This window comes from Salvia miltiorrhiza, chromosome 1, assembly GCF_028751815.1.
Source record: "Salvia miltiorrhiza cultivar Shanhuang (shh) chromosome 1, IMPLAD_Smil_shh, whole genome shotgun sequence".
Taxonomy (NCBI): Eukaryota; Viridiplantae; Streptophyta; class Magnoliopsida; order Lamiales; family Lamiaceae; genus Salvia; species Salvia miltiorrhiza.
This window is the reverse complement of record NC_080387.1, coordinates 67,577,462-67,604,678: the sequence shown is the minus strand read 5'-3', so window position 1 is coordinate 67,604,678 and position 27,217 is coordinate 67,577,462. Positions and strand designations below refer to the sequence as shown.

Genomic DNA, 27,217 nt, shown 5'->3' with positions numbered 1-27,217 from the left:
TATTTAGTTGGAATTTAATGTTTCTATTATTATTATTATTATTATTATTATTATTATTATTATTATTATTATTATTATTATTATTATTATTATTATTATTATTATTATTATTATTATTATTATTATTATTATTATTATTATTATTATTATTATTATTATTTAATTAGTTCATAATTTATTTTAAGCAAATTATAATGTAATTATCGTAACTATGTATCAACTTTATATTATTATTATTATTATTATTATTATTATTATTATTATTAATATTATTATTATTATTATTATTATTATTATTTAATTAGTTCATAATTTATTTTAAGCAAATTATAATGTAATTCTCGTAACTATGTATCAACTTTATATTATTATTATTATTAGTATTATTATTATTATTATTATTATCATCATCATCATTTAATTGATTAATTAGTTCATAATTTATTTTAAGCAAATAATAATTTAATTCTCATAACTATGAATCAAATTAATAATAATAATAATTATAATAATAATAATAATAATAATAACAATAATATTTTAAGCAAATTATAATTTAATTCTTAGAACTATGATCATACTTTATTAAGAAAATCTTAATTTAATTTTTTAAAACTACAAAAATCATACTTTATGTACATTATTATTATTATTGTTATTATTATTATTATTATTATAAACAAATCTTTATTAAATTTTAGAGCTATGAATCACACTTTATTATTATTATTATTATTATTATTATTATTATTATTATTATTATTATTATTATTATTATTATGTAAGAAAATTTGAATTTAATTTTAGAATTATAAATCATATAATTAACCTTAATAATGTACTTTGTTGTTACTAAAAAAATTATAGAGAAATTTATTATAAAGATTAAATTACAATTTAATTCTTATATATATTGATTAATTATATTTATTTAATGATACAAATCCAGAATACTAATAAATATTTTTGGTATTTCCAAACACTGGAAAATGAATCTATTAGGATTCATTTTCCACGGAATCATTTTCCTGGGAATAACAATCCCAATTCACATTACTTTCCTGACAAACAAACATGCCGTTAGGGCTTGTACACCAAAGTATAGGGATTCTAATAGCAAAAAGAAAATCAAATTACAATAAGCTAATATTCATTTTGTTTAGTACGTACTATATTTATTGAGTGTAATGTAATGTTTTTCGTTTGCTAAACGAAATTAGTGGAAAGCGGTAAACGGAACTCTATGAATTCGGAGCTGCTGAATGTAAACCTTCATTATTATTTGCTGATGGTATCCTGAAGTTATAATTAATTTCTAAAGTATATTACTAATATTACTGCCAAATCTTGTAGTATTTCATTTACAAAATATAAAATAAAATAAAATAGTACATCATCGAAACGACATGAGCATGAGCCCACCGCGTTCGGCATTGTTGTGGGCCAAATTCGGTTATTGATATGCAATCAGATGGGATCAGATGGGTTCCTGCGTCTGGCTATGATTGGCTGTCATCGAATTCCAGAAATTATAATATTCATAATATATGAAAAAGACAATGGAGAAAATAATACTACTATGCTTAGACAGCAATTTACCAGCTTGTACTAATCATTTTTTAATTAATTGATCATTGCAGCCTCAATGACCGACACCTTTTTTGCTAATCGATTCTTTCAACATTTTTATTAATTTTGTTTCTGACTAAATTCTATTCGCAATAATATTATTGCAGCTGTTTTAGAATTACAAATTGAGAATTAAAATTTCGATATCATTATCTGTTAAAAAAGGATCTGCCTTTTGTGAAAAGTTTAATTTCTTTTAAGGAAAAAAAGGTAAATTTTTTCCAGCTGTGCAAATTGAAGTGACAGAAAAACTAACATGCATGATTGATTGGAATGAAACATGCACTCGACAATTATATTATCCTTTGGAAAATTTAATAATATTGCAATATATAAGATTTAATAGTAGACAATGTGTATGTGTTGAATGTTGGGGAAAGAATTATACATCGCACCCAACTGTATGTCTGATTAATGTTTTCTTGGTTGAGATTATATATATACAGTGCGGGTGATGCTATTTGGATCAATAATTGATTCGACTCAAATGTAATAAATATTCAATTTTAATATAAAAAGAAACAAATCATTTATACAATTTTCATTCCATAATTTTAATACAATTATATATATATATATATATATATATATATTGGGAATAAAAAAAATCATTAAATATCTGTATTTTCAATAAGAATTTTTGCAGGTTTTATTTATATGTTGGGGCCGAAAATTTGATGATATTCTATACAACCTTTTTTTCCCCCAACAATATTTAACTTTTGTTTCCTCTAGCTAATTCTTGGTCAAGGATTTTTAAAGTAATTACTTCTCTTGTTAGTCTTAATGATGTAACGTGGAATGGTGTTACAATTGTGCTTTCATAGTATAAATTACATGCATTTACACTTGTAATGATGAAATATCAATGAACTAAGTTTATTTTCTTTTGATGAAAAATACCTCAATGTTAATTCACCCTTTCATCGCGAGCAAAAGTTGACATATTCATTATTGATGTGGAGATATTATATAAAAGGGCATTTTTGCCTATTAACACTTATATAAACATATAGTCAGTAACCCGACCACCATTTTTCATTAGATTATATAATATCTTATGTTTATTTATTTCATATCCACATTCTACTAACTATAATGATTATTACATTATTAAATTTTGATTTAAGCCCATTATTAAGATTTATACTTATATTAATATTTATTTGTGTTTATTATTATTATTATTATTATTATTATTATTATTATTATTATTATTATTATTATTATTATTATTATTTGTTTTGTGTTTTAGTAATAATTAAGTATTAGGGTTCACTATTCCTTAATATGATTTATAATTATTTTTAAATTTATTTTAAAGAAGTTATTTTACTAAATCAAAAAATACAATTAATTATAATCAATCGTATTACTAATCATCTACGAAATTAATTACTATAATTCTTCATCGTAGTTAGCAATGGACAAATGAACTCATGCATATTATGGACAGGAGCCGTAGACCTTAATTAGTCACGATAATCAATATTTATTTATAGTCTATGAAATCTGTACACAAATGGCACAAATCTAATGATATCGCATATCAACGATATGATTGTGCTTATATTATCACCGTTTCTTTACCCCCTTCATTTATTTCTATTTAATCAGTTGGTTCCATTCAACTTACGTACCATTTTTTTTTTGATCAGTAAAGTAAAAATTTTATTAAAAGAAAAGGGATCAAGGCATCAGGAATGCCAATCAAAACAACAAAACAAGTTTGAAATCTTTGGAACACCAAGAAGTAAAAGTAATTCCTAACTCCACGATTTTGTACGCCTCGTTCCAACTCCAAAGTCTCCCCTTAATCTGTAAAACAAGTCTATCAATATCCCAAGCCTTGTCCCGAAAACGACTACCATTCCTGCTTTCCCAGAGCAACCACACTGTTCCCACCCACAAAGCTTTAAGCAGTCTTCTTTCTCTCTTCTTTTTTCCAGCCGCAATGAAAGAAATGAAGTGTTGAAAAATACCTCTCGGATTTGCCGTTTTGATGTCAAGCCATTGAAAGATCTGGTCCCACACCGCCGCTGCTTTCGGACAAAAGAGGAACAGGTGTTCCGTCGTTTCCTCACTAGAAACACAGGCATTGCACCATCTCTCCTCCACGCTGATCTGGACATTTCTTCTACTCAGATTATCACATGTTGCCAATCTGTTTCTAAGACACCTCCATGCCGTCACCTTGGCTTTATTTGGTGTTGGGGCCTTCCAAACCTTTGCCATCTCCAAAGGTAAAACTTGTTGCTCCTCTCTTATTTTTGCCACAATTTCATATGCCGACTTGATTGTGAAGCATCCATCTGGTGTCGCCTTCCAGTTCCATCCGTCTATTACATCAACACAAGGAACAAAATCAGCTATAACCAACTGGAGATCCTCCGCAAACCCTTTCTCCCTCTCCCTTAACTCCCTCCTCCACTCCACCCTCCACACCCACGACCCTCCCTCCCAAAATCCGCTTTCACCAACCAGCCTTTTCTTGTTCAGACTCAAATTATATAATCTCGGAAACACAAACTTAAGGGGTTTGTCAACCGCCCACACATCCTCCCAAAAGCTGGTATCAAGCCCATCCCCAATTCTTCGCCTCAAATTATTGATGAACCACCGATCTCTCCTTCCTCCTTCCTTATCCACAATTTTCTGCCACCACCCTTTCTGTCCACCTCTTCCCGCCACCGAACATTCACCCCCTTCCCCCCACACTAGCCCCCCATAAATCGATTTGATCACCCTTACCCACAGAGCTTTCCCCTCCCCTAAAAATCTCCAGAGCCACTTACTTAACAGGACCTGATTAAACCAATCGATATTCCGAAACCCCAGACCTCCTGAATCCTTGTTTAGGCACAAGGCATTCCACTTGAACCAAGTGATACCCCCCGTCTGTGTGCCTCCTCCCCACAAAAATTTGGAGAACAGTGAATTAAGTTCCTTAATCACCGCTTTAGGTATGAAAGCGAGAGATAATTGATATACCGGAATGGATTGCAACACCGACTTGACTAGAGTAATTCGCCCTGCCAACGAAAGGTGTCTCTTCTTCCAGCTTGCCACTTTGTTTGAAACTTTTTCAATCAAAAACTTCCAATCTCCAACACCATTGCTGCGCCCCCCCCACTTTAGTACCCAAGTAGTTGCACGGAAAGGAACCGATCTTGCACATGAGGAGCGATGCCCATCTCCTCTCAACTGCGTCATCCACTCCCACTGTCAGAAGACAACTTTTTTCGAAATTTACAGCTAAACCCGAGGCGAACTGAAAGAGAATCAGGAGTTTTTTTACGCTCTCCATATTCCTGTCATCTGCCTCCAACAAGAAGATAGTATCGTCCGCGTACTGTAGATGTGAAATGGGCACTTTATCCTTGCCAATCTTCGCCGGGACCAGGAACTGCCTCTCCGTTGCTCTTTCAATGAACTCGTTGAGGCCTTCCGCCACGATAAGGAACAGGAAAGGTGACAACGGGTCACCCTGTCTCAAACCTCTCTCCATTTTGAATTCTCCCGTCGATGACCCGTTCACCAATACACTTGCCATTCCAGATTCCAGACACCCTTTAATCCACTTCCTCCAAACTCCGTCAAAGTTAAGTCGATCGAGAAGCATATCCAAGAAATCCCATTGCACAGAGTCGTATGCTTTTGCGAAGTCAATCTTGAAGAAAATACGGCCCACTCTCTTCTTTTTTGCCTCAAAAATAGCTTCATTCAGGATAACCACCCCATCTAGGATGAAGCGACCCTTGACAAAAGCACTTTGATTATCGGAAATGATCGACCCCATAACCCTCTTCAATCTCTCAGCCAGGATTTTAGCCACAATTTTGAACAAGCTAGTGATAAGAGAAATTGGGCGAAAATCATCGAGCGACCCAGCCCCTTCTTTCTTCGGAATCAAAACAATAAAAGAGGCGTTACCACCTTTCGGTATTTTGCCGCTTTCATGAAATTCCTTCAAAACCTGGAGTAAGTCCTCTTTAACCACGTGCCACGCCGCTCTCCAGAATGTGAAGTTAAATCCATCGGGTCCCGGACTCTTGTCTCCACTACAGCTCCAAACTGCTTCTTTAATCTCGTCCAGATCAAAATCCCTGATCAGCCACTGCCTCTCGTCATTTGAAATTTTCCTCCTCATGAAGTCCAGGGGGAAATCGGGCATCAGTCGTTCTTTTCTTTTGAAAAAAGCTTCAAAATGATTCCTCACTCTTGCTTTAACCTCTTCCGGTTTAGATATCCACGAGTTATCAAAGAGCATTCCGCCAATCTCGTTTTTAACACGTCTCCCACGAATTGCCCTATGGAAAAAACCCGAATTAGTGTCTCCCTCTTTGAGCCATTTGATTTTGGCTTTCTGTTGCAGCATCATCTGTTTATTCTTCAGTTGAAGGGAGAGCAGGGCTTGAATCTCATTTCTCCTAATCACCTCTGATTCTTCAAGACCTCTCTGTTCATCCACCTTATCCTTCTCTTGAAGTTCCTTCTGAAGTTCTTTAATTTTGTGATCAATGTCACCGAACGATGTCCGATTCCACACCTTCAAGGCCTCTTTGAGTTTTTTCAGTTTCTCCTTAACCACAAAAAAGCTCCATCCCCCCACCTTAGTCCCTGTCCAAACCTGCTTGACCATCTCCTCGAACTCCGAATGATTCACCCATGCATTGAGGAACCGAAAAGGTCTTGGTCCCCAATCCTCCGATCTTGTAGTGAGAATAATCGGACAGTGATCCGAAATTGAACGTTGAAGTCCTCGTGCCGACGTCCGTTCCCAAGCAGCCAGCCAATTCTCATTAACGAGGAAGCGATCAATCTTACTCTTGCACTTTCCATTTGGTTTGTGCCAAGTAAACTTCCGGCCTTGAGTTTTAATTTCCTCCAAATCATTCTCCTGGATAAATTCTTCAAAACTTCTTGCATCAGCCGCGCCAAACGTCTCCCCACTGCCCACACGTTCATCCCTCCTCCTAACTGAGTTAAAGTCGCCCAAGATACAGACACTCCTATCCGTATTTTGTTCCACAATTGAGCTTAAGACATCCCACAAGATCCGCTTATCCCCTGTGTCTACTGGTGCGTACACGTTGATGATGCAACATAAAATATCACCCTCCTTGTACCTACCATTCACCACCACCGCCCCCGGTAAATCCCACGTACTAGAAGCTTCGAAAACCTCCCTATTCCACAAGCTTACAATTCCTCCTGCCCTTCCCTCCGAATTCCTAATCGCTCTGTCTGTATAATTAGACCCCCACCAAGATTTACAGAACAAATCCCTGAACACCTCCATCTTTGTCTCCTGCAAGCAACAAAAATCGACCTTCTGCCCTTTCACCAAATCAGTAACATCTCTCTGCTTCGCAACACTCCCCAAGCCCCGAATGTTATAAGATAACAAATTCATTAAACATTCCTCAAAATACTCCTAGCATTTACGCAAGAAAGAAAATTACCTTGCGCCTCAATCTGTCGAGCAACATCTTCATCTGGAATTTGACTTGAAAGCCCGATCTTCTTTCCAAAATCCCAGATCTGCTGACCTGAAATTTGCTCCCCCACTGTCGTCTCCTGCCCTTCTTCGTTCTCCCCCTCTCTTTCCTGCTCTGCCGCTTCCTCCCCCCTTCCATTCAACTTACGTACCATAACTAACACAACCGCTATTAAAAATTTAAGCATTAATTGCACAAGCTTAAGTGTATAGATAACATATTTTTCTTTTCTTTTTTTGGTTGGTTATTTAAAAGCCAAGTAGATTCCAAATATCCAATCTGTACTTTTTTTAATACACGAACATGTGCGTGCAAAATTCAATAAATGCACAAGAAGTTGCACCCAAAAAGATCAATAAACCATACAAACCAAGTACTTTTACATGACGGGGGATTCATAATTAACTATTTTATAACGTGTTTAGAGTAAGAATTGTTTTTGTGTATTTATAATGTTACGGATAAAACTGACCTTTGTATGTTATAGTGTTTCGAGTGAATCCAAATTACATATTGTATCTTACATATTTGAGCTCGTTCCTTTTAGCCACAATCACTCGATCCTATATGAGATTCCTGCAGTAACATTGAGGAAATTTTGAATCGTTGAGCAAATAATTAATTTTTAATTACTTGGTTTATAATTTTAATGTAATTTTGGAAAAGGTAAAAAAAGAAATTAAAAAGAAAAGAGAGGTGGGACAAGGGAGGGCAAGTGGCGTGGATTAAAAGGGAAGATGAATTAAGGGGGCAGTTTGGTGAGGCCATCAATTCATGTGTCAAAAGTAGGAATGATTATTCTGCAGTCATCATTAATAATAAATTACCCCCACCAACATTTCCATTTCACGCTTCCATTTTCCTCTCATTTTAATTATCGCCTTAATTATTAATTAATGCCATTGTTTACCCGACTAAATGTGGTGGACCGGGAAAACTATCAGTCTTTTCCTAGAATTGTACCAATATTTGGAAATTTATTCGCACCACATGTTATGTGTAGATTGTATTTAATCCGTTATTTTTTTATGTGACCTTTTCTTATTCAAAAGGTGTATCTTGAATAATTTGATATAAAAATATTTACACGATCAGTTTAAATATCCCATATATCTAATATGTATAATAAAAATATTCATTTATTTTTTCCGATCACAATGGCTCAAATATATGGTTGTATGTGTTATCTTTTTTATGGGTGAACGAATGATGATGAGAATTGAGTCATACATACGTTAAGAAATAATTTGTGACTTAATATGTGCTTATGGATAATGTTACATAAAATTAATTTATATTTGAATTGACTTATTTTATGTACACTACATAAAAAGACACCTATTGTTATTTATGAAGGATTTTGAGATGTTGTGGTCGAACCCAAAAGTTTGCGACGGAGCTTAACATGGAGAGCCGTCACACACACACTAACGACAATTATTATGCGTCACAGACCTAAACATAATAAATAAATCTAATTTTGATTGGGCTAAATAAACCTGAACTGACTGGGCCTGATAAGATTTACCATAATGAGCCCAAGTTTCAAGGCCCAAAAATGAACATAATTTTATTTTATTTTCTTAGAAAATGTAAAGAACAATCGGGTTGGGAAAAATTAAAAAGAAAAGAAACGAAAAACATTCATTCTTGCCGCTCTTTGCTGTGTTGCAGAGTCTTATCTACTTCACTCTTGCACCGCTTCCAAAACCCTTGCTGAAGACCTCAGAAATGGCGTTGTCTCTTGGTGTATTCTCGAGTTTCCTGCCTCGAGAAACGGTGTCGTTCGGCAACTCGCCCTCTCATCCCCAACTCAAGCTTCCTCCGGCTAACCTGCGCTCGGTTTCCATATCAGCCGCTGCCAAGCCGGCTACGGAGACGAAGAAGCGCGAGCCTCGGGGGATAATGAAGCCACGCCGTGTCTCGCCGGATATGCAGGCGTTCCTCGGCGGCGCAACGGAGATCCCCCGCACTCAGGTGCTCAAAGAGATTTGGGCGTATATCAAACAACACAATCTTCAGGTATATTCCTAATGTGAACTGCGAAACCCTAATTTCTTGCCCAATTTTATGGCATTATATATGTATGCGTGTGCTGTTATTTCATGGTTCGGACTTCGGAGGTTCTGATTTATGGATATTTTTTCTGATATTGATATTTTAAAATTGCCTCATTTGCATCATTTTACATGTTTATATTGAAGGGATGATTCTTCAATGGATTACAATTTACAAATGTATCATTCATCCACAGCTTCGTATGTTTTTGCTTTTCATATTATGTATTGACTCGTACAATTGCTAATGCTATACATGAAGTTATTTTGTGCTTTAAGTGTTAGAAAATAGTAGCTTATAAATTGCTGCCACATGAAGATCAAAATCCGCTGTAATTTTAACTTTTATTTTCGCCAAGCTTGTGGTAGTTAAATAATGCTTGGGGTTTAAATTGCTCATTGCACCACTGACTGGTTGAACTGAAATTACTCCATGCTACATATTTTGTGATTTTCACTCTGTGTGATTGATATTGTGGATAGGTAGCACTTTCAGTTTCATAATGTTATCTTCGCACATAATCTTTTTTGTCGCATTTCATCAAATATCAGATGAACTTATGGTTGTTTACTCCTTACTACAGGATCCTGCAGACAAGAAGGTCATTGTCTGTGATGAGAAGCTCAAGAAGATCTTTGGAGGGAAGGACCGTGTTGGGTTCCTTGAGATTGCTGGCTTGCTTAATCCGCACTTTCTTTAAGGAAGAAGCAATGAACCCATAAGGTGTGTTTGGCTTCACATTTTGGGAAGACATTGGAGGTTTTTTTGTAAATGAAGTTTAGTACGAGTTTTAGGAGGCTTGCTACCTCTGGCTTTGCATCGTAGTTGACCTTGAAGGCTTGAAGCTCATCTGCAAGATGATCACTCTTGATGAGTAATTTTGCTTTCTGGATCCACTTGTAGGCTTTAAGTTACTGCAATTACACGTTCTCATTCTATTCTAATTCGAGTTTTACAGGCATTATGGTTCGTACGTGAATTTCTCATTGTCTCTTGTCACTGTAAGATCGAAATGCTTCACTTGAGGTCGGTTGATTTACTGGCTAATTTGAGGCAAGAAAGTTGCAGCTATTTGCCTTAAAGATTTTGAGGGCAAGGCTGTGATGGGATAAGATTGCAATTTAAACTACTTTTGCTGTGTGTATGTGTTTGGTCAGACTGCTCTTGATGGTTTCCAAATATAATTAAGTGGTTGCTAATTTAGGAAGATGTGCATATGAGCATTGTTTATGATACTTGTATACTTGCAACATGTATTTGGATGGGGAAGTTCTTGGATTGCTAATTGAATTTATTTATTTAATAGCAAGTAGGATTCATCTTCTATATTTTTGAACACTTGCAAAATTAACATATGTAATTTTTAGGAACTTAGCCCATGTTTGGTTGGGTGTTTTTAGAGGTTGGAAAGGGATTCAATTAATTGAATCCATTACTTGATGTTTGGTTTGAGTAATGAGTTAACCATTACCCTTACTTGAGGGTAACCTAATCACCCAATTTGTTACCCCTCAAAATAGAGGGGAAACAAAAGAAATGGAATCCCTTACTAATGATTCCTTTCCGTTGTTAAACCAAACACTCAATAAAAGTAATGGTTATTGTTACCATTCCACTCTTTTATTTGATTCCATTCCCTTTCCATTCCTCTACTTGAACCAAACGAGTACTTAATCTTTATCACGGTACTTGTTAATGCTAATTCAAGGATTGCTATTAAGTAGGGCTGCACAATGTTTATGTATCTCTGCAAATGACCTGTTTGGATGCCATTCATTTTCATTTTGCTTTCTACAAACGAATTCAAGCAAAATAAACCCTCTAATAAATTGTATGGACTCGAAGTCAGTATGCAGATGGTTTGTTTTATCTAATCACCTAAAACTATGAAAAAGGGTGCTGGTCGTGCCATTATTTCAACTACAAGAATTACACCGTCCACTCAGTTGTATGAAAACTGTGTCTTATTATTTATCTAGTGGCCCATAATTAGTCCGTAAAGATTCTGGCTTAATAAAAGAAAGCTTCTTACATACTCCATATACCAATACCCTTTGATTAGAGCAACGGCTTCGGACAATCACAACAAAAATTTTGTGTTGTATTAGGGTCCGTTCTTTTTGATTATAAATTTATCATAAAAAAAAAGAATAAATAAAATTTCACCATTTAAATTCTTTTTTTCTTTTTCTTGATTCTCTATCTATCCTTAGGCATTCCTCATTTACACTACAAATGCGGGATAATATTATCCCTTATTTATAGTAAAAATGAGGAATAAATAAGGGTTAAGTAAAAAATGAAGAAAAAAAATAATTTAATAGTAAAATTTTAATTATTCTTTATTTCACATGATAAATTTACAATTTACAATTATTACCAAATCATTGCCCACAAAAAACCCATAAAATTATGCTTTGTAAAACATAAGTAAGGTATAGTGTGAAGTGCACCGAATTTCCAGCAAATAGTATTACGACACGTGACTCACCTCCAAACCATGATTCATATTCTTGCTAATGCTACTTCTCCAACAAGAGGAAGATTTTTTTGATACTAGTGGACCAATATTCGCCGGGGGTTTTATCCCCGATTAAATTAAATAAATAGGGAGAGAGTGGCATTTCTAAACCCCTGCCCCTCCCCCTGGGTTTATCTCTCACAACGCAACAGCGTCAATGGCGGAAAAACTAGCTCTCCCTCTTATCCTCCCAAATCCCCCTCCCTCTAAACCTTTCTTTCAAGACCAATCCCCCTCCGCCGCCGCACCTCCTCTTCCCTCGCCCAGCTTATCCCCTCTCTTCCACGATTTCCTCACCCAACAAAACCCCACCACCCACGACCCCCTCTCCCTCCAGCGCCCACGCCGTCGTATCGGCAAGCACCGTGACCCCAACAAGGGCAAGCCCTGGCTCAACCACGGCCTCTCTTCTCTAGGTGAGCGTACTCTCCACTCCCTCCTCGATCCTCAATTCGATGCCCACAAGCTCCACCAAGAGCTATCTGCTTTGCTTAGGTATAGAATTGAAGAATCTGAATTTTCAGAGGATTATATAGACGCTGTTTTCTCTGATTTGTTGGGCATAATTAAGGGTTTAGGGTATCATAAAAAATGCGACTTGGCTCTGAGTGTTTTCGAATGGATAAAGAGCCGTACGGATTCTCAGAAACTGATTAACGGGTCTGTTGTGGCGGTGTTAATTAGTATGTTGGGGAAGAATGGTCGGATTTCTGCTGCAGCTTCTTTACTGCATAGTTTGCAGAAAGATGGATATGGGATTGATGTGTATGCTTACACTTCGTTGATAACTGTTTTCGTGAGAAATGGGAGGTATAGGGAGGCTGTAATGGTGTTCAAGAAGATGGAGGAGGAGGGTTGCAGACCTACTTTGATAACTTATAATGTGATTTTGAATGTTTATGGTAAAATGGGGATGCCTTGGCATAAAATTATGGAGGTTTTTGATGGTATGAAGAGCTCGGGCGTTGTTCCTGATGCTTACACGTATAACACCGTGATAAGTTGTTGTCGGAGGGGGTCTTTGTATGAGGAAGCTAAATCCATGTTTGAGGAGATGAAAATGGCGGGGTATGTGCCCGACAATGTCACCTACAATGCGCTGCTGGATGTTTATGGGAAGTCTAGGAGACCTGAGGAGGCCATGGAGGTTTTGAGGGAGATGGAAACTAATGATTTCTCCCCGAGCATTGTGACTTACAATTCATTGATATCTGCTTATGCAAGGGATGGTTTGTTGGAGGAGGCGATGGAGCTGAAAGATAAGATGATGGAGAAGGGGATAATGCCGGATGTGTTTACTTATACTACGTTGTTGTCAGGCTTTGAGAAGGCTGGGAAGGATGATTCTGCCATGAAGGTGTTTGAGGAGATGCAAGGTGTGGGTTGCAGTCCGAATATCTGCACTTTCAATGCTCTGATCAAGATGTTTGGGAATCGTGGGAAGTTTCCGGAGATGATGAAGATTTTTGATGATATGAAGGCGTCTGGATGCAGGGCGGATATTGTTACTTGGAACACTCTTTTGGCTGTGTTTGGGCAGAACGGGATGGACACGGAGGTGTCGGGGGTGTTCAAGGAGATGAAGAGATCGGGCTTTGTGGCTGAGAGGGACACATTTAACACGTTGATCAGTGCTTACAGTAGGTGTGGAGCTTTCGAGCAGGCAATGGCTATATATAAGCTCATGTTGAAGGCGGGGGTCACCCCTGATTTATCCACGTACAACGCTGTTTTGGCAGCATTGGCACGAGGGGGGCTGTGGGAGCAGTCGGAGAAGGTATTTGCTGAGATGATGAACAGGAGGTGTAAGCCTAATCAGATGACTTATAGCTCCTTGCTTCATGCGTACGCTAACGGGAAGCAGATCGAGAAGATACACAATCTTGCTAGAGATATATACGATGGTGAAATTGAACCACATCCTGTGTTACTGAAAACCCTTGTTCTGGTCTACAGCAAAAGTGATCTCATAGATGAAACAGAGCATGCCTTCCTTGAGCTAAGAAGGAAAGGCTTCTCCCCCGACGTTCCTACTCTGAATGCAATGGTTTCAATATACGGCCGGAGGCAGATGCTCGACAGGGCAAATGAGATCCTGAACTTGATGAAGGAGAGTGGCATAACGCCTAGTTTGACAACGTACAATAGCTTGATGTACATGCACAGCCGGTCTGGGAACTTTGAGAAGGCCGAAGAGATACTGAGGTATCTGCTGTCCAAAGGAGTGAAGCCTGATATCATCTCGTACAATACTGTGATCTATGGGTATTGCAGGAATGGCCGGATGAAGGATGCATCGAGGATATTTGAAGAGATGGCTGAATCCGGGGTTGCCCCGGATGTCATCACGTACAATACCTTTGTTGCTAGCTATGCTGCAGATGCGATGTTTGTGGATGCTATCAATGTGATCCGGTATATGATCAAGAATGGCTGCAAGCCGAATGAGAGCACGTATAATTCGGTTGTGGATTGGTACTTTAAGCTCAACAGGAGTGAGGAGGCCATGATGTTTGTGACTAATATTCGCCAACTGAATCCTCTGGTCTCCAAGGATGAGGAATCTAGGTTATTGCAGAGGCTGGCGATGAGGTGATTATAGATGGTTCTCGTGAACGAGACTCTCTCCGTACATGGTGTTGAACGGAGATGGATGCGGCCAGGGAGACCGGGAAAGGTAGGGTTCTTGAAAGAGTTGGGCAGCTGTATGGAGGTATGTCAAAATTAGGAAATATAGATGTTGTGTAACATATAGATGTGTATCATATTTGTTCCATTGCAAAACCAGTTTAATTTGCATTATGAATCATGATGCTACTACACAAGTGATGGATTTGTCATGTAAATATGCATATAGTAAAATTTGAGAAACTAAATTTAGTTACTGGATCTTGTTTGATGATGTCCTTGATTTTGTTATTGTGCTCTCTAATTTAATGTTTCTGATGGTATAATTGAAAAGGATTTTACGAGTTTATTATCATATTTGACAAGTAGTCAGTGTTATACAGTTTATGTGTGTTTTTTGGAGCTATTAGAAGTTGATGGTGGTGATATGGATTCCAAAGCATATTGAAAATTACTGCAGTAGTCGTTTATGCTGAAGCTTCATATTTAATTTTTACTGGAAGGATCGGTACGTTAGAAGCAGAAAGAAATGATCAATATTGCATAAACTTTTATAGGTACAAATTATTGGAACTGAAAATATAAAAAAAGAATTAATTAAAGACATGGGATTATTTTGTGACGGGTGAATCAACTCGAGAAATAAATTTAAAACATGGGAGTATTATACTTTATGAATTAGGTTTCCAAGTACGTTTTATTAATTTTGGGAGAGGATGCACGTTTTTAGTGACTGTTTTTTTACGTGAAATTTTGTGTGATTTTATTTTTTATTTTATAAAATCACCCATCTAATAACTTTTTATAATTATCTTTTATTTAGTTCTATAGTTTCAATAATAATTTCTCTCTCTTTTAGTATGAAAATCTCAAAAAAAATGCATTTTTGTTAATAATTAATACTAATATACATATCAAATTAAAGATAGTGATAAAAACTTTAATTCGATATATAATATATAAAAATAAATTTAAAATAAGAAAGTTAGACAAGTAAGAAGTTTTAAGATAAAATATTTCTCTCTCTATCTCTTTATGCTTCCTCTGTATAATGACTCATTACTGTTCATCACGGTTATTAAGAAGAAAAATGATTAAAGAATAAAAGTGGTGGATGCCACAATTGTTTATGAGATAATGTGTTTTTTTTTTGTTTCTTTTTTTTTTTCTTGTTTGTGAAACTGGCCATTATCTATGGAACAGACAAAAAATAAAGTAAGTCATTATCAATGAGACAGAGTGAGTACACTAGGACAGCTGATCAAATAATATATGGTTTAATATTGTAATTTTTTTTATAAATATTGCTATGCTAAAAAATAACATATCTAACATAAAGCAATAAAATGAACGAATATGGTGGAAACTTTGGGACTTTATATTGATTTTGAATAGCTTTACTTGTGCGTAATTTGTAGCGTGCCTTTTACAATGAGACTTTACATGTATTTATAGATTTATAGGCTAAATCGTTAAAAATCCTAGTGGGAATAAGACTTCGCTTGTGTCTTAATAGAACTAAAACTCTTCAAGCTAATCATATCTTTAATTTAGTCTTCAACTTTATCGGATGCTTAAATCTTTCAAGATAGTGCCAAATTTCACAAAATCAGGACTGTCGAATCCCGCATAATCAGGGCTATCATCAAGATTGGGCGAAGCCAAATTGGGCTAAAGCGTCAGGGCTGCCACAACTAGGGGTGTAATCGAGCCGAGCCGAGCCGAATAGTGTCTTGTTCAAGCTTGGCTCGTTTAGCTAATCGAGCTGTTTGATTAATTATCGATCGAGCTTTAATCGAGTCGAATACAATGCCGAGCCTAATCGAGCTTTTTAAATTTAAATTTTTATTTAAAATTTTAGTTATTTTCCTAATACATAAGTTAATTTTCAAATATATAAGTTATTTTATTCACAAAAATATAATATATTTACTATTTTCTTGTAAATAAATGATGTTAATTAGATACTTAATCCAAATATTAATTACTCCCTCCGTCCCAAACGAAATGTCATGTTTTCCTTTTTGCTGTCCCAAACGAAATGTCCTGTTTCCTTTTTTGGCAATACACTTTCTCTCTATACTTAATATTTAAATAATTTCCACCAACCCACTTTATCTACTTTATACACATTTTTTAATCTCCGTGCCGAAAAGAATTAGGACATTTCGTTTGGGACGGAGGGAGTACTACATATAGTATAAAATATAATAAGATATTTAATGAATAATCTTATGTTTTTAAGATAAATCACTTCACGAGCTTGCGACCCGAGCATCGTCATGCTCAAGCTTGGCTTGTTTAGCTAAACGAGCTGTTCATTAAATTACCGAACGAGCTTTTATCGAGTCGAACGTCGAATAGCTCACGAGTAGCTTGGCTCGTTTACAACCCTAGCCACAACTTAGTCTATGTGTGGGTTTAACTTTGATATATTATTTTCACCTATAACAACATTTGAGATAAATCACAAATGCACATTAATTATTAGTTTTGGGCCATAAATTAGTTACAGGGCCTTTAAGCCTTCATTTCCTAATCGAACTTTATAAAGTTAAGCCCAACAAGAGGGGATGCACGAAATTGTCCTCATCAAACATATATTACAATGTTTATGCTTCAACTATATTCTAATCTTAAGCTCAAGTCTAAATAAAAAATAATAATTTTAATATGTGATATTTTTATGACTTGATACTCAAGTGTGAGAATTTGTACGTTTATGCATCTTACAACTCGACAAGCAAGCGTGAGAATTTGCACTTTTATGCATCTTCTCCGTATAGTAAAGTATGTAAATTGTGGTGATATATAATTATTTTTTTGAAAATAAGCTGAATTTAATTTGCATGCCATTCTTATTACATTTAAGATTATTTATGATATTTTATTTTTTTGGATGACGCAACTAAATTATATTTTTAAAAGTTTTGTATGACCTCGGCTCATGGATGTGAATTCCTTAAAAAGAACAAGATATATGGATTATCTGCTTCAAAAATTATGCTATTCCTGTTTACTTGTAATTAGAGCTGGCAAAATGGGCGGGTCGGGCCCGACCCAACGGGCTTATGAAATTGACCGGGCTGGGCCAGCCCCGACCCGAATTTGACCGGGCTGCCAATTTACAAACCCGACCCAACCTCATTTTGGCTATCGGGCGGTCGGGCCAAACCCGCCCAATAATTTTTTTAATAAATTTTATTTTTATTTTTACAAAAAATTAACTAAAATCAATCCCAATAATAATTATAAATAAAATAAAAATATAAAATCATACTACAAACAAAATAAAAATATAAAATCATACTACAATATGTTTAAATTGCACATAGCAAAAACAAAATGATCTGCTCTCAATCTTAATATGAAAAAAATATAATAAAAAAGCAAGGTATTGCCCAGACTCTCAATCTCCTTATTCCAAATTTCCAATACCCATAGCTAGCTATCCCTTAGGATTGCATGTGCGCTTCTACAAAATTTTGTGATTCAATCTTCTTCCGACGCTGCTCGAGCTATGTCGGCGGTGGTTTCTAAAAGATGGGGAGATATGTTGGATGACGACGACTCTTTGGATGAGGATGAATCTCTAAATATTTTCTCATAGTTTGGGTGTTTGTTTTCGTTTACCCGTGGTTTCTCGCGGGTGTTTGAGACTGCTTTTGTTTTGAATCTTGTCTTTCTTTTTTTATTTCTAATAAAATTTCTATTTCAGCAGCTTAGGATTGCATGTGACCTGTTCTCTGCACTTGCATTTTAGTGCATAAATCGACAAACAAAATAAAAGAGACGTTGCATTTAGGAATGATTTTACGAGGAAAGTAAGAGGTTCTTGCATTTTAGCATAAATCGACAAACAAATTAAAAGAGATGTTGCATTTATGAATGATTTTACGAGGAAAGTAAGAGATAAACTGTAAAATGGATAAATTAAGTTAATTATTATATCTAAAAATTAGAAAATAAAAAATAAAAAAAGAATGATTGGGCGGGCTTTTTAGCCCGAAAACCCCGGGCTTTTTAGTCCTAAAGCCCGATCAGCCCGACGGGCTTATTGCGCGGGCTTTTTTGGCCCGGATTTTTTCGGGCCGCTATTTTATAAAGCCTAGTCCAACCTTAAATACGGGCGGGCCGGGTTAGCCCATCGGGCTGGGTTGATTTTGCCAGCTCTACTTGTAATTCCAATTACAATGAATTCTCTACTTAAAAAATTAAGTAGAGAATTTAGTCAATAATAAATTAATATGTTATAATTAAAATTGGTATTACGTATACTGCCTCATAAGTGGTATGAAAAATCACACAAATGAGTATAATTTCATCGGGCTTTTGAGTTTATAAAGAGTTGTGTATTGTGTACGACTTCTTATTAAACAAGATATTAAAGTGTCATAGTTATATTATACTCACACCATAATTACTCATACCAAAACAAGCCCTAATAACAAAAAATGATGGATGATAGTATTATTTTTAGAATGAATACATCATCTTAATTTCGTAATCTAGATAATTCTATTGATTTACTGTCAATTGTCTCTGCGGAATATAGTAGAATCTTTATAAATTAATACCATTGGAATTGTGAAATTTTAATAGATATTATTTTTTGATAAAATAATAATTTATTTATTCTAAAAAGAGGTTTATATTCAATAAATTTAATTTAGGTACATATGATTTCAACAAACTTAAATCATAAATTACTTAGACATTTTACCTATTAAATCACCAAAATTCAAAAATAAAATATACTACTATTTATTTATATAGTAATATTTTGAGAAAAATTATATTTACGCTACAAATTTTTTGATAGCAAAAAAGGATCGATGATAAACATTGGGTTTTGGCAAAATCGAAATAGGCATTGAGTTTTATTATTTTTAGAATGAATTCATCATCTTAATTTCGTAGTCTAGAATACTTTTTTTGGAGCTAGAATTTAAATAGAGAATACTATTAGTTGTATTGGATTGGGATTCTGTAGAATTTTAAGGGACTTTAAAAAGTTCATGAATTTTAAAGGACTTTTGAAATTCATAAACTCCGCGCGAAGTCGCGTGGAGTTTAGAGAAATTCATCGAAATCTCAAGTTTGAAGCTCGGATTTCGTCCTTTGTATTTTTTTTGATAAATCCATCAGAATCCATAGATTGTTAAAATCTATGAAATGTTGAATACCACCTGATTTTAAAAGACTTTACAAAGTCTGATTTGAATACCTCTGAATTTTAAAAGACTTTAAAAAATCTGGATTGAATACCTCTAAATTTTAAATAACTTTTAAAAGTTTGGATTGAATACACCTAGACTTTCAAAATCCTTTAAAATCCTACAGAATCTCAATCTAATTTAACCTTTTTTTGTGGAATGTTGTAAAACTTCTATAAATTAATACTATTAGAACTGTGAAATTTTATTAGAGAGGTATTGATTAATTGATAAAATAATAATTTATTAATTTAAAAAGAGATTTTATATTTAATAAAAATAAATTTAGTAATATAAATTTAACAAACTTAAACTCAATAACATAGAAATTCACAAACTTGAATTTAATTACATAGAAAAAGGTTCTGCAAACTTAAAGTCATAAATATTGAGTAAAAGAGAATAATCAATTGTTTTAGATATTGTAAAATTCGAACGGTGCAATATTCTCATAATTCTTACGACAATTTTTTTCATTTGAACTATTTTCTGATTAAATTGAACCCTAGGGAGACATTTGATTTGAGTGATAAGTATAATTGATAAAATAATCTATTATAATAAAGTATTTAATTTATATAATTAAATTCATTCGATCTGCATCTAATCACTTAAATGAATGACGATTTATCATCTAAAATTAAATAAATTATTTAATCACTCTTTTAATTTTATCTATCCAAACCAAACCCCTCGCACCTATTTTCTATAGATTGAGCCTCTAAATTGTTAAGCTGAAAGTGTAGTAATAGGTTTTTGGTAAGCACGTTTATGTTAAGTTGGATGCAATAATTGAAATAGTCGACACAATACAGCCAAATTAAATAATCGAAACGGAAATTGCTTTCTCCTTCATATTTCTCTCGCTCCTCCAATAAAATACGAATCACAGACACAAATTTGAAGACGCAAGGAAATCTTCAAATACGTATCAAAATGTGTTTGAATAATTAATTAGGCACTTCTGTTTTTTCCATAAAAACAAAGATCGGTGAGCTAAGCTTCACTGTCCACATATACTTCACGATCCAAACTCACACACAAACCCTAATTCTCTGAGACTGAAGATGAGCTGGTGGTGGGCTGGAGCTATTGGCGCTGCAAAGGTAAACAATTATCAAACCTCACTTTTCTAGGCTTAGGTGCGAATTGCAGACACACACACATCACTGCTTGTCTTCGTGTGATTGATTTTTGTGCTTTGCAATCCGCTAGATGCACTTGTTCTCTTCGTAATTTGATTTGTGTTTCCATACCCGTATCTTCAGATTTTGTGTAATTTGATTTGTGCTTGTATATCCGTTTCATGAGGATTGATGTAGTTTGATGTGTGAACGGATCGAAAACAGAAAAAATTCGATGAAGATGAGGCGCCGCCGAACTACCAGAGCGTAGCTCTGGTGGTGGGGGTGACCGGAATCGTGGGCAACAGCCTGGCGGAGATCCTGCCGCTCTCGGATACTCCGGGCGGCCCGTGGAAGGTTCATGGGGTGGCGCGCCGCCCCCGCCCCTCCTGGAACGAGGATCACCCCATCAACTACATCAGCTGTGATGTATCCGACCCCGACGACGTGAAAGAGAAGCTATCCCCTCTCACCGATGTAACCAATATTTTCTATGTGACGTGGACTAACAAATCCACCGAGGAGGAGAATTGTGAAGCTAATGGTAAAATGTTGAAAAATGTGCTGAATGTAGTGATCCCTAATTGCCCCGATTTGAAGCATATCTGTCTGCTGACCGGTAGGAAGCATTATCTTGGTCCATTTCAGTCTTTATGGAAGATTCAAACTCATGATCCTCCGTTAACTGAGGATTTGCCTCGATTGGATTGCCCGAATTTCTATTATACCCTAGAGGATATTCTGTTTGAGGAGGTTGGGAAGAAGGAGGGCTTGACTTGGTCTGTGCATCGGCCGGGGGTTATATTCGGGTTCTCACCGTATAGCATGATGAATTTGGTTGGGACGCTTTGTGTTTATGCAGCTATCTGTAAGCATGAGGGTGCAGTTTTGAGGTTTCCCGGCTGTAAGGATGCTTGGGATGGATACTTTGATTGCTCAGATGCAGACTTGATTGCGGAGCATCAGATATGGGCGGCCGTGGATCCTTATGCGAAGAATGAGGCGTTCAATGTGAGCAATGGGGATGTTTTCACATGGAAGCAGTTCTGGAAGGTGTTGGCAGAGCAGTTTGGCGTGGAGTGTGGGGAGTATGAGGAAGGGAAGGAGGTGAGACTGCAGGAGTTGATGAAGGACAAAGGTCCGGTTTGGGACGAAATTGTGAGGGAGAATGGCTTGTCGTCAACCAAGTTGGAGGATGTTGGGATTTGGTGGTTTGTTGATTATATGTTTGAGCATGCATGTATGTTGGATACAATGAACAAAAGCAAGGAGCATGGATTCCTTGGATTCAGGAATTCCAAGAATTCCTTCATTTCTTGGATTGATAAGGTGAAAGCTTACAAGTTTGTTCCTTAAATTGTATACATGTCTGCTATGTGCTTCGTTACTGAGTTTGTTTCCTTGGTTGTTAGTGTGTTATGCATCGTTTCTTTATTGAACGAAATGGAATAAATCTGTATAATAAGATTGGCTTCAATTGGGAAGAGAAAATGATGTGGAAATATACATAGTTGGTGGATGTAATTTCCTTTTGGATTTGGTGGTGTGCTTGTGTTTGTTGCCTTGATGGTATATGTAAATTTCAGTTTCTGTACTTTTGTCCTGGATTTCAGCAATTAATGATGTTGTTATTACATTTATTTTGTTTCACTTCTATGAAGAGGAAAAATTATCCTAAGCATGTTCCATTTATTTAGTTGTCTAATACTATTGCCTACTATTGTGCTATGCCTCTGTAGACTGTACTTAATTATCCCATGCTTACAACTATATCAAGTGCATTAAATTTTCAGCAAGTACTTGGATTTTTTGTATAGTTTTTATACCATTTTTTTTTCTTCAATTTCAAGTTCTTGTATTTTTATTTAATGTTGTAATTAGTAATTGAGGCCTAGGAATGTAGATTGCAATATGATACGAAATTGGGCGCGTATATGTAGATGTTAATACACCATACAAAATTATCTTCCAAATTCTTACAAATCAATAATTCATGTCTAAAAGAACTTTATTAAGGTGTGTGGCATACGTGGCTAACCTCAACGATTAGAGCTTTAAGTGTATCCATTCATATCGAATAATTATAGAACATCTATAACCTTAAACGTGTCATTTCAGCTACGTGGACCATTTCAGTCGCAATCTTTATTCGCCTTACTCCACGAATATTACCTTAACTTTTAAGATTGTCAAAATGTTCTACTCCTCTGTAATGAATTAATGATCTTAATTATTTCGTCTAATTTTATCAACCTAAATTTTGAAAACTTTTTGCTGTCAATATAGAGGAAATGGAGAATCATTATTGTTTTTTTTTTTTTTTTTTTTTTAAGTTCCCCAAATTTCAAATCCTTTTCTCCCAAACAAACAAACAACAAACAAAGAAACCAATAATAATAATAATAATAGAAACTTTTCTCGCATTAGTTCATCTTCCATTGTGTACTATTTAATTTGTTGGAAACCATTATCTAAGCACAATAATTCTTAGAAGAAAAAAAATCTATAAAAATCATAAAATATTAGTTTAATATTCCAACTTATTCAACATATAGACATATCAACACTATTCTCTCTTCTAAAAAAAACACTCTAAATCCGCTGCCAACCATATTTTCAGTCAACAACAGTTTCCGTTGAACCTACAAATATTTTTCTAAGGCTTCATAAACACGATCTGGTAAACCCAAATTATTTTGGCCACAATGACAATATATATATATTTTTTGGCTTATATTAAAGACTAAAAGCTAGTAAGGTTGATTTAGTTGATGGAGTGAACAAAGTTAAGATTGAAAGATAACGTAGCATATCAAAGAGGGCACTGAATCCTTGACAGATAAAAAATCTAAGAACCCCAAAAGATCAAAAAGCATCAGGCAGTTGAATTCAAACTATCAGTATGACTGATAGCAAAAACGATGACCATAACTGATTTCAGACCAAAAAACAAAGAAAGAAAAGAATGTGTATATGATGTTAGAGCCTATGTTTCAAAATTAGCTGGCATCCTTTTGTACTCTAATTTATCTACACCAAACCTGTATACAAGATAAACTGTTTTTTCCTTCTATCGGAGTAATTCAGTATAACACCTTTGCTCGCGACTCTTCATTGGGAAAAATCTTGTCCCCAGAACTTTCCATCGCATCATCCGAATTATGGGAATAGATATCAATAGGTGGAGTTGTAGAGCCAATTGTACCTTGCTTATGCTTGGGAATAGAGAAGGTTGTTTGGTGATCAAGATAAATCACAATTACAGTAATGTCATCATGGAAATGCCTCCTGATTCCCTTCTCGATCTTCTTTATATCTTTGTACCTCACTTCTCTCTTCTTTGCGGCTTCCTGAATGGCAGCTGCAACTAATCTCTTGGCTATTCCCTGCAAAATTTAAACATGAGATGAGCATAAGGATTATGAAATGTTGCAGCTAGTCAGTTATAAGACAAGTTAAGATGTGGGTGGATATGATGCCTACATATTGAAAATAATGAGAACAATTACTAGGTGAATACACATCACTTTTTGAAGTCATCAACTAAATGTGTGCATGAGAGAGAGAGAGAGAGAGAGAGAGAGAGAGAGAGAGAGAGGGACGGATGGGGTGAAGCATGAGCTCAAACACTAGAAATTTATGTGGTTTGGCAAACCATGGCTGGCATAAATCATGAGTCTAAACAGTGAAAAGGAATGTGGTTTGACAGATACTGGACACTTACAGCTCTTGGGTACTTTGAAACTATTTGAACCGCTTCATCATCGCTGAGTTGCTCCCACAGACCATCAGAGGCAAAAATTATGAACATATCTTGTGGTCTCAGCTTTCTAGTTACAATGGAAGGTTCAGCTGACATAAGAGGTCGCTTCATGGGAACATAATTCCCGTATTGTTGGAAAATCGGGTCTCTGTGAAACTCAGGTTTCTTCAAATAGACATCACCAATTGATCTAGATACCTGAAGACAGAGAACAGAAATATTAGGGATTTAAAACCTTTTCATGACATTTGGCTTCACGTCAAGAAACTGGGAAAGGAAAGCGATAGATAAAACAAAGAGAAAGAGATATAGATCGACGGACAAACTCTTTATCTCACCGGGCCACCATGAATAGATAAATCACAAGGAAAGAAAGAAAAATAGATCCTAAATGGTAAATGAGCTTCTTTGAAGCCATTAGACCTTTGAGATGGCCAAAAAGAAAGGCAGTAGACTATAGAAGCACCAGGATCACAACACTTTGCTTTATGATCTTCATGTACATCTCATGTGCGGAAGGCATCTACTTTAACTTCAGCTACATGAGACGGCAAGAGGCAGAGCATGTGAATCCTGGAAGAGTAACCAAGACATAATCCTTTAGCAAATGAACTAATTGTGCGCTCTCGCTGCTGCCTCTCACAAAAAAATACATGAGATATAAATTTGGGAAGAAAAAAAAATCTGAACAGAAACAGATGATAAAATCAAGTCCCACAGAATGCTCTTTCAAGTAGAGCAGTAGGGATAGAGTGGAAAGACCGAAAGAGAAACAGCAGCCAACAGTTTTGCCTTGATAAACTAAGCTGCCGAATCGTATGTACCCTTTGCTCAAACCTAAATCTCTTGGCCAGTTTACAATACCCAGGACCAGGATTGAATTGAATAATTCTGATGTGGCTATGATATCTTATCATAATAGAGCACACAAATGACACTAGACATAAGAGGAGTGACCAAGGTATTTCACAAGATACAAACAAAAGAATGAATACAATTACAATATTGGACCAGAAAATTATATAATGTCACAACGAAGCACGAAGAAGAGGATGCTCCTCATTCAATAAATGCATAGATTAAGAAGATTACCTGAATTATGCCCTTGATTCTCCAAACTCCCCGACAATAAACTACAACAGGTGAATCATCAGGATGAAGCGCTTCAACCTCCCTCCTAACATCTTCGGACGAAACATTATGATCTGTGGATAACCTCTCTGCCACTAACTTCTTCTCTCCATCAAAACCTCTGCGACCAAGAACAGCTCTTGAATCTCCCAAATTCGCCACATACAATTCGCCGTCTGAAATTGCACCAACCAAGCAGCATGATCCAACCGAAGCAATCTGTGGTTTGATTGGCAATGATCGCTTCACCAAACGAGTAAAATCCTCTTCAGTGGCATTAAAAGCCTTCTTTATTACATCCGTCGACAACCCCCCTTGCTCCTTGGAAAATTCTGCACATCACAAATCAGAATTGATTAAAGAACATTTTAAAATAATTGATTCAATCACAGTTGAAACAAATCTCAATATTCTATCAACAGTTTCTCCGAGTTGGAAAATCGGATCGCGAATTATAAGAAATGCCCCAATAGCGTAGAAACAGAAGTTCACAAGCAATTGAGCAGATATCTCAAGGAATAGTGAAATAAAACAATAAGGCTTTAAATGTATGAAGTAGAAGAAGTGCAAAAGAAATCGAAAGTACCTAGAAAGAAAGGGCGCATAAACGAAAAAGAGGGAAATTTAGAAAATTACTGTGGAGATGAAGGAAGAGGTGATGGTTGACAAAGCGGGAGGCCTCGGGTCCGCCGTGGCCGTCGTAAACTCCGACGTAGGTGGCGGAGGGCGAGGTGTAGACCTGGCTCTGATCCTCTAGGTTGGAATTGGCCTGGACGACCGCGATCGAGAATTCTCCGGAGGCGTGGGGCTTCAATTCAGTGTGCCAGAGCAAGCCGTCGGCATTCCTGCGCCCAAAACAGCGTAAACAGCAGGATCGCAACATCATCCAATGCGTTTGGAGAGTGAGAAAATCCACAAGGAGTGGGGCAGGTTGAATTGTGTGATTGAGAATCCTGTATGGTTTAATTGTAGGTTGGGAATTTGTTTTGACGAGGTTTTGTGTGGTTTATTGGTAGTGGAAAGTCTCTCATAGAAATTCCGCGTTTATAAAAACAGGAGAGAAGAGAGACGAGACGAAGAAGAAAGGCAACACGGCGCACCAACTTGTGCAACGCGCTTTTCTTTTTTCTTTTTCTTTCTTCTTTTAATGTGTGAACTGTGAAGGAAATAACCTCTTTCTCTTTCTCCAACATTTTCTTCATTTTATAATGGGATTAATATGCAAAAACACCCCTAACATTACCACTCCAACTACACTTAAGCTCATAACTTAACGTTGATAGCAATTAACTCTCCAAAGTTCATTAATTACTACAACTAAACCCATAAGCAAAATTTCTTTCACAAAATTAAGAAATTATAATATATAAAATGGGAGTTTTCTCCCTCCATTTTTTCCCACAAAATTATAAATTTCTTAATTTTGTGAAAGAAATTGTTTGCTTATGAATTTAATTGTAGTACTTAATGAACTTTGGGGTGTTAGTTGTTATCAACGTTAGATTAGGGGCTTAAGTGTAGTTGGGGTGGTAATGTTAGTGATGTTTTTGCATGTTTTATAATGTTTAAAACTAATACTCTGCCCTATATTTGAGTGAGTTGGCGTAGAAAGTGAATTTAATCATGATTAATAATATTTTAAATAA

At 35.8% G+C, this 27,217-nt stretch overlaps 4 protein-coding genes across 4 annotated transcripts; 3 read left to right on the top strand and 1 right to left on the bottom strand.

The window, feature by feature from the left end:
- The first annotated feature begins 8,736 nt into the window (after positions 1-8,736).
- LOC131005292 (protein TRI1-like) lies at positions 8,737-10,149 on the top strand. Its single transcript, XM_057932187.1, has 2 exons — positions 8,737-9,152; positions 9,772-10,149. The coding sequence occupies exons 1-2, from the start codon at positions 8,862-8,864 to the stop codon at positions 9,886-9,888; spliced, it is 408 nt and encodes a 135-aa protein (XP_057788170.1). The 5' UTR covers positions 8,737-8,861; the 3' UTR covers positions 9,889-10,149.
- A 1,597-nt stretch (positions 10,150-11,746) lies between these two features.
- On the top strand, positions 11,747-14,593 carry LOC131005291 (pentatricopeptide repeat-containing protein At5g02860-like). The gene has a single exon (XM_057932186.1). It carries the CDS (start codon positions 11,867-11,869, stop codon positions 14,303-14,305), a length of 2,439 nt encoding a protein of 812 aa, XP_057788169.1. The 5' UTR covers positions 11,747-11,866; the 3' UTR covers positions 14,306-14,593.
- A 5,607-nt stretch (positions 14,594-20,200) lies between these two features.
- Positions 20,201-22,317, top strand: LOC131005287 ((S)-8-oxocitronellyl enol synthase ISY1). Its single transcript, XM_057932184.1, has 2 exons — positions 20,201-20,659; positions 20,903-22,317. The coding sequence occupies exons 1-2, from the start codon at positions 20,621-20,623 to the stop codon at positions 22,031-22,033; spliced, it is 1,170 nt and encodes a 389-aa protein (XP_057788167.1). The 5' UTR covers positions 20,201-20,620; the 3' UTR covers positions 22,034-22,317.
- Positions 22,318-23,560: 1,243 nt separating this feature from the next.
- Positions 23,561-26,751, bottom strand: LOC131005288 (probable protein phosphatase 2C 63). Its single transcript, XM_057932185.1, has 4 exons — positions 26,208-26,751; positions 25,533-25,903; positions 24,402-24,638; positions 23,561-24,063 (listed from the first exon to the last, which is right to left on the bottom strand). The coding sequence occupies exons 1-4, from the start codon at positions 26,455-26,457 to the stop codon at positions 23,761-23,763; spliced, it is 1,161 nt and encodes a 386-aa protein (XP_057788168.1). The 5' UTR covers positions 26,458-26,751; the 3' UTR covers positions 23,561-23,760.
- Positions 26,752-27,217: the final 466 nt, after the last annotated feature.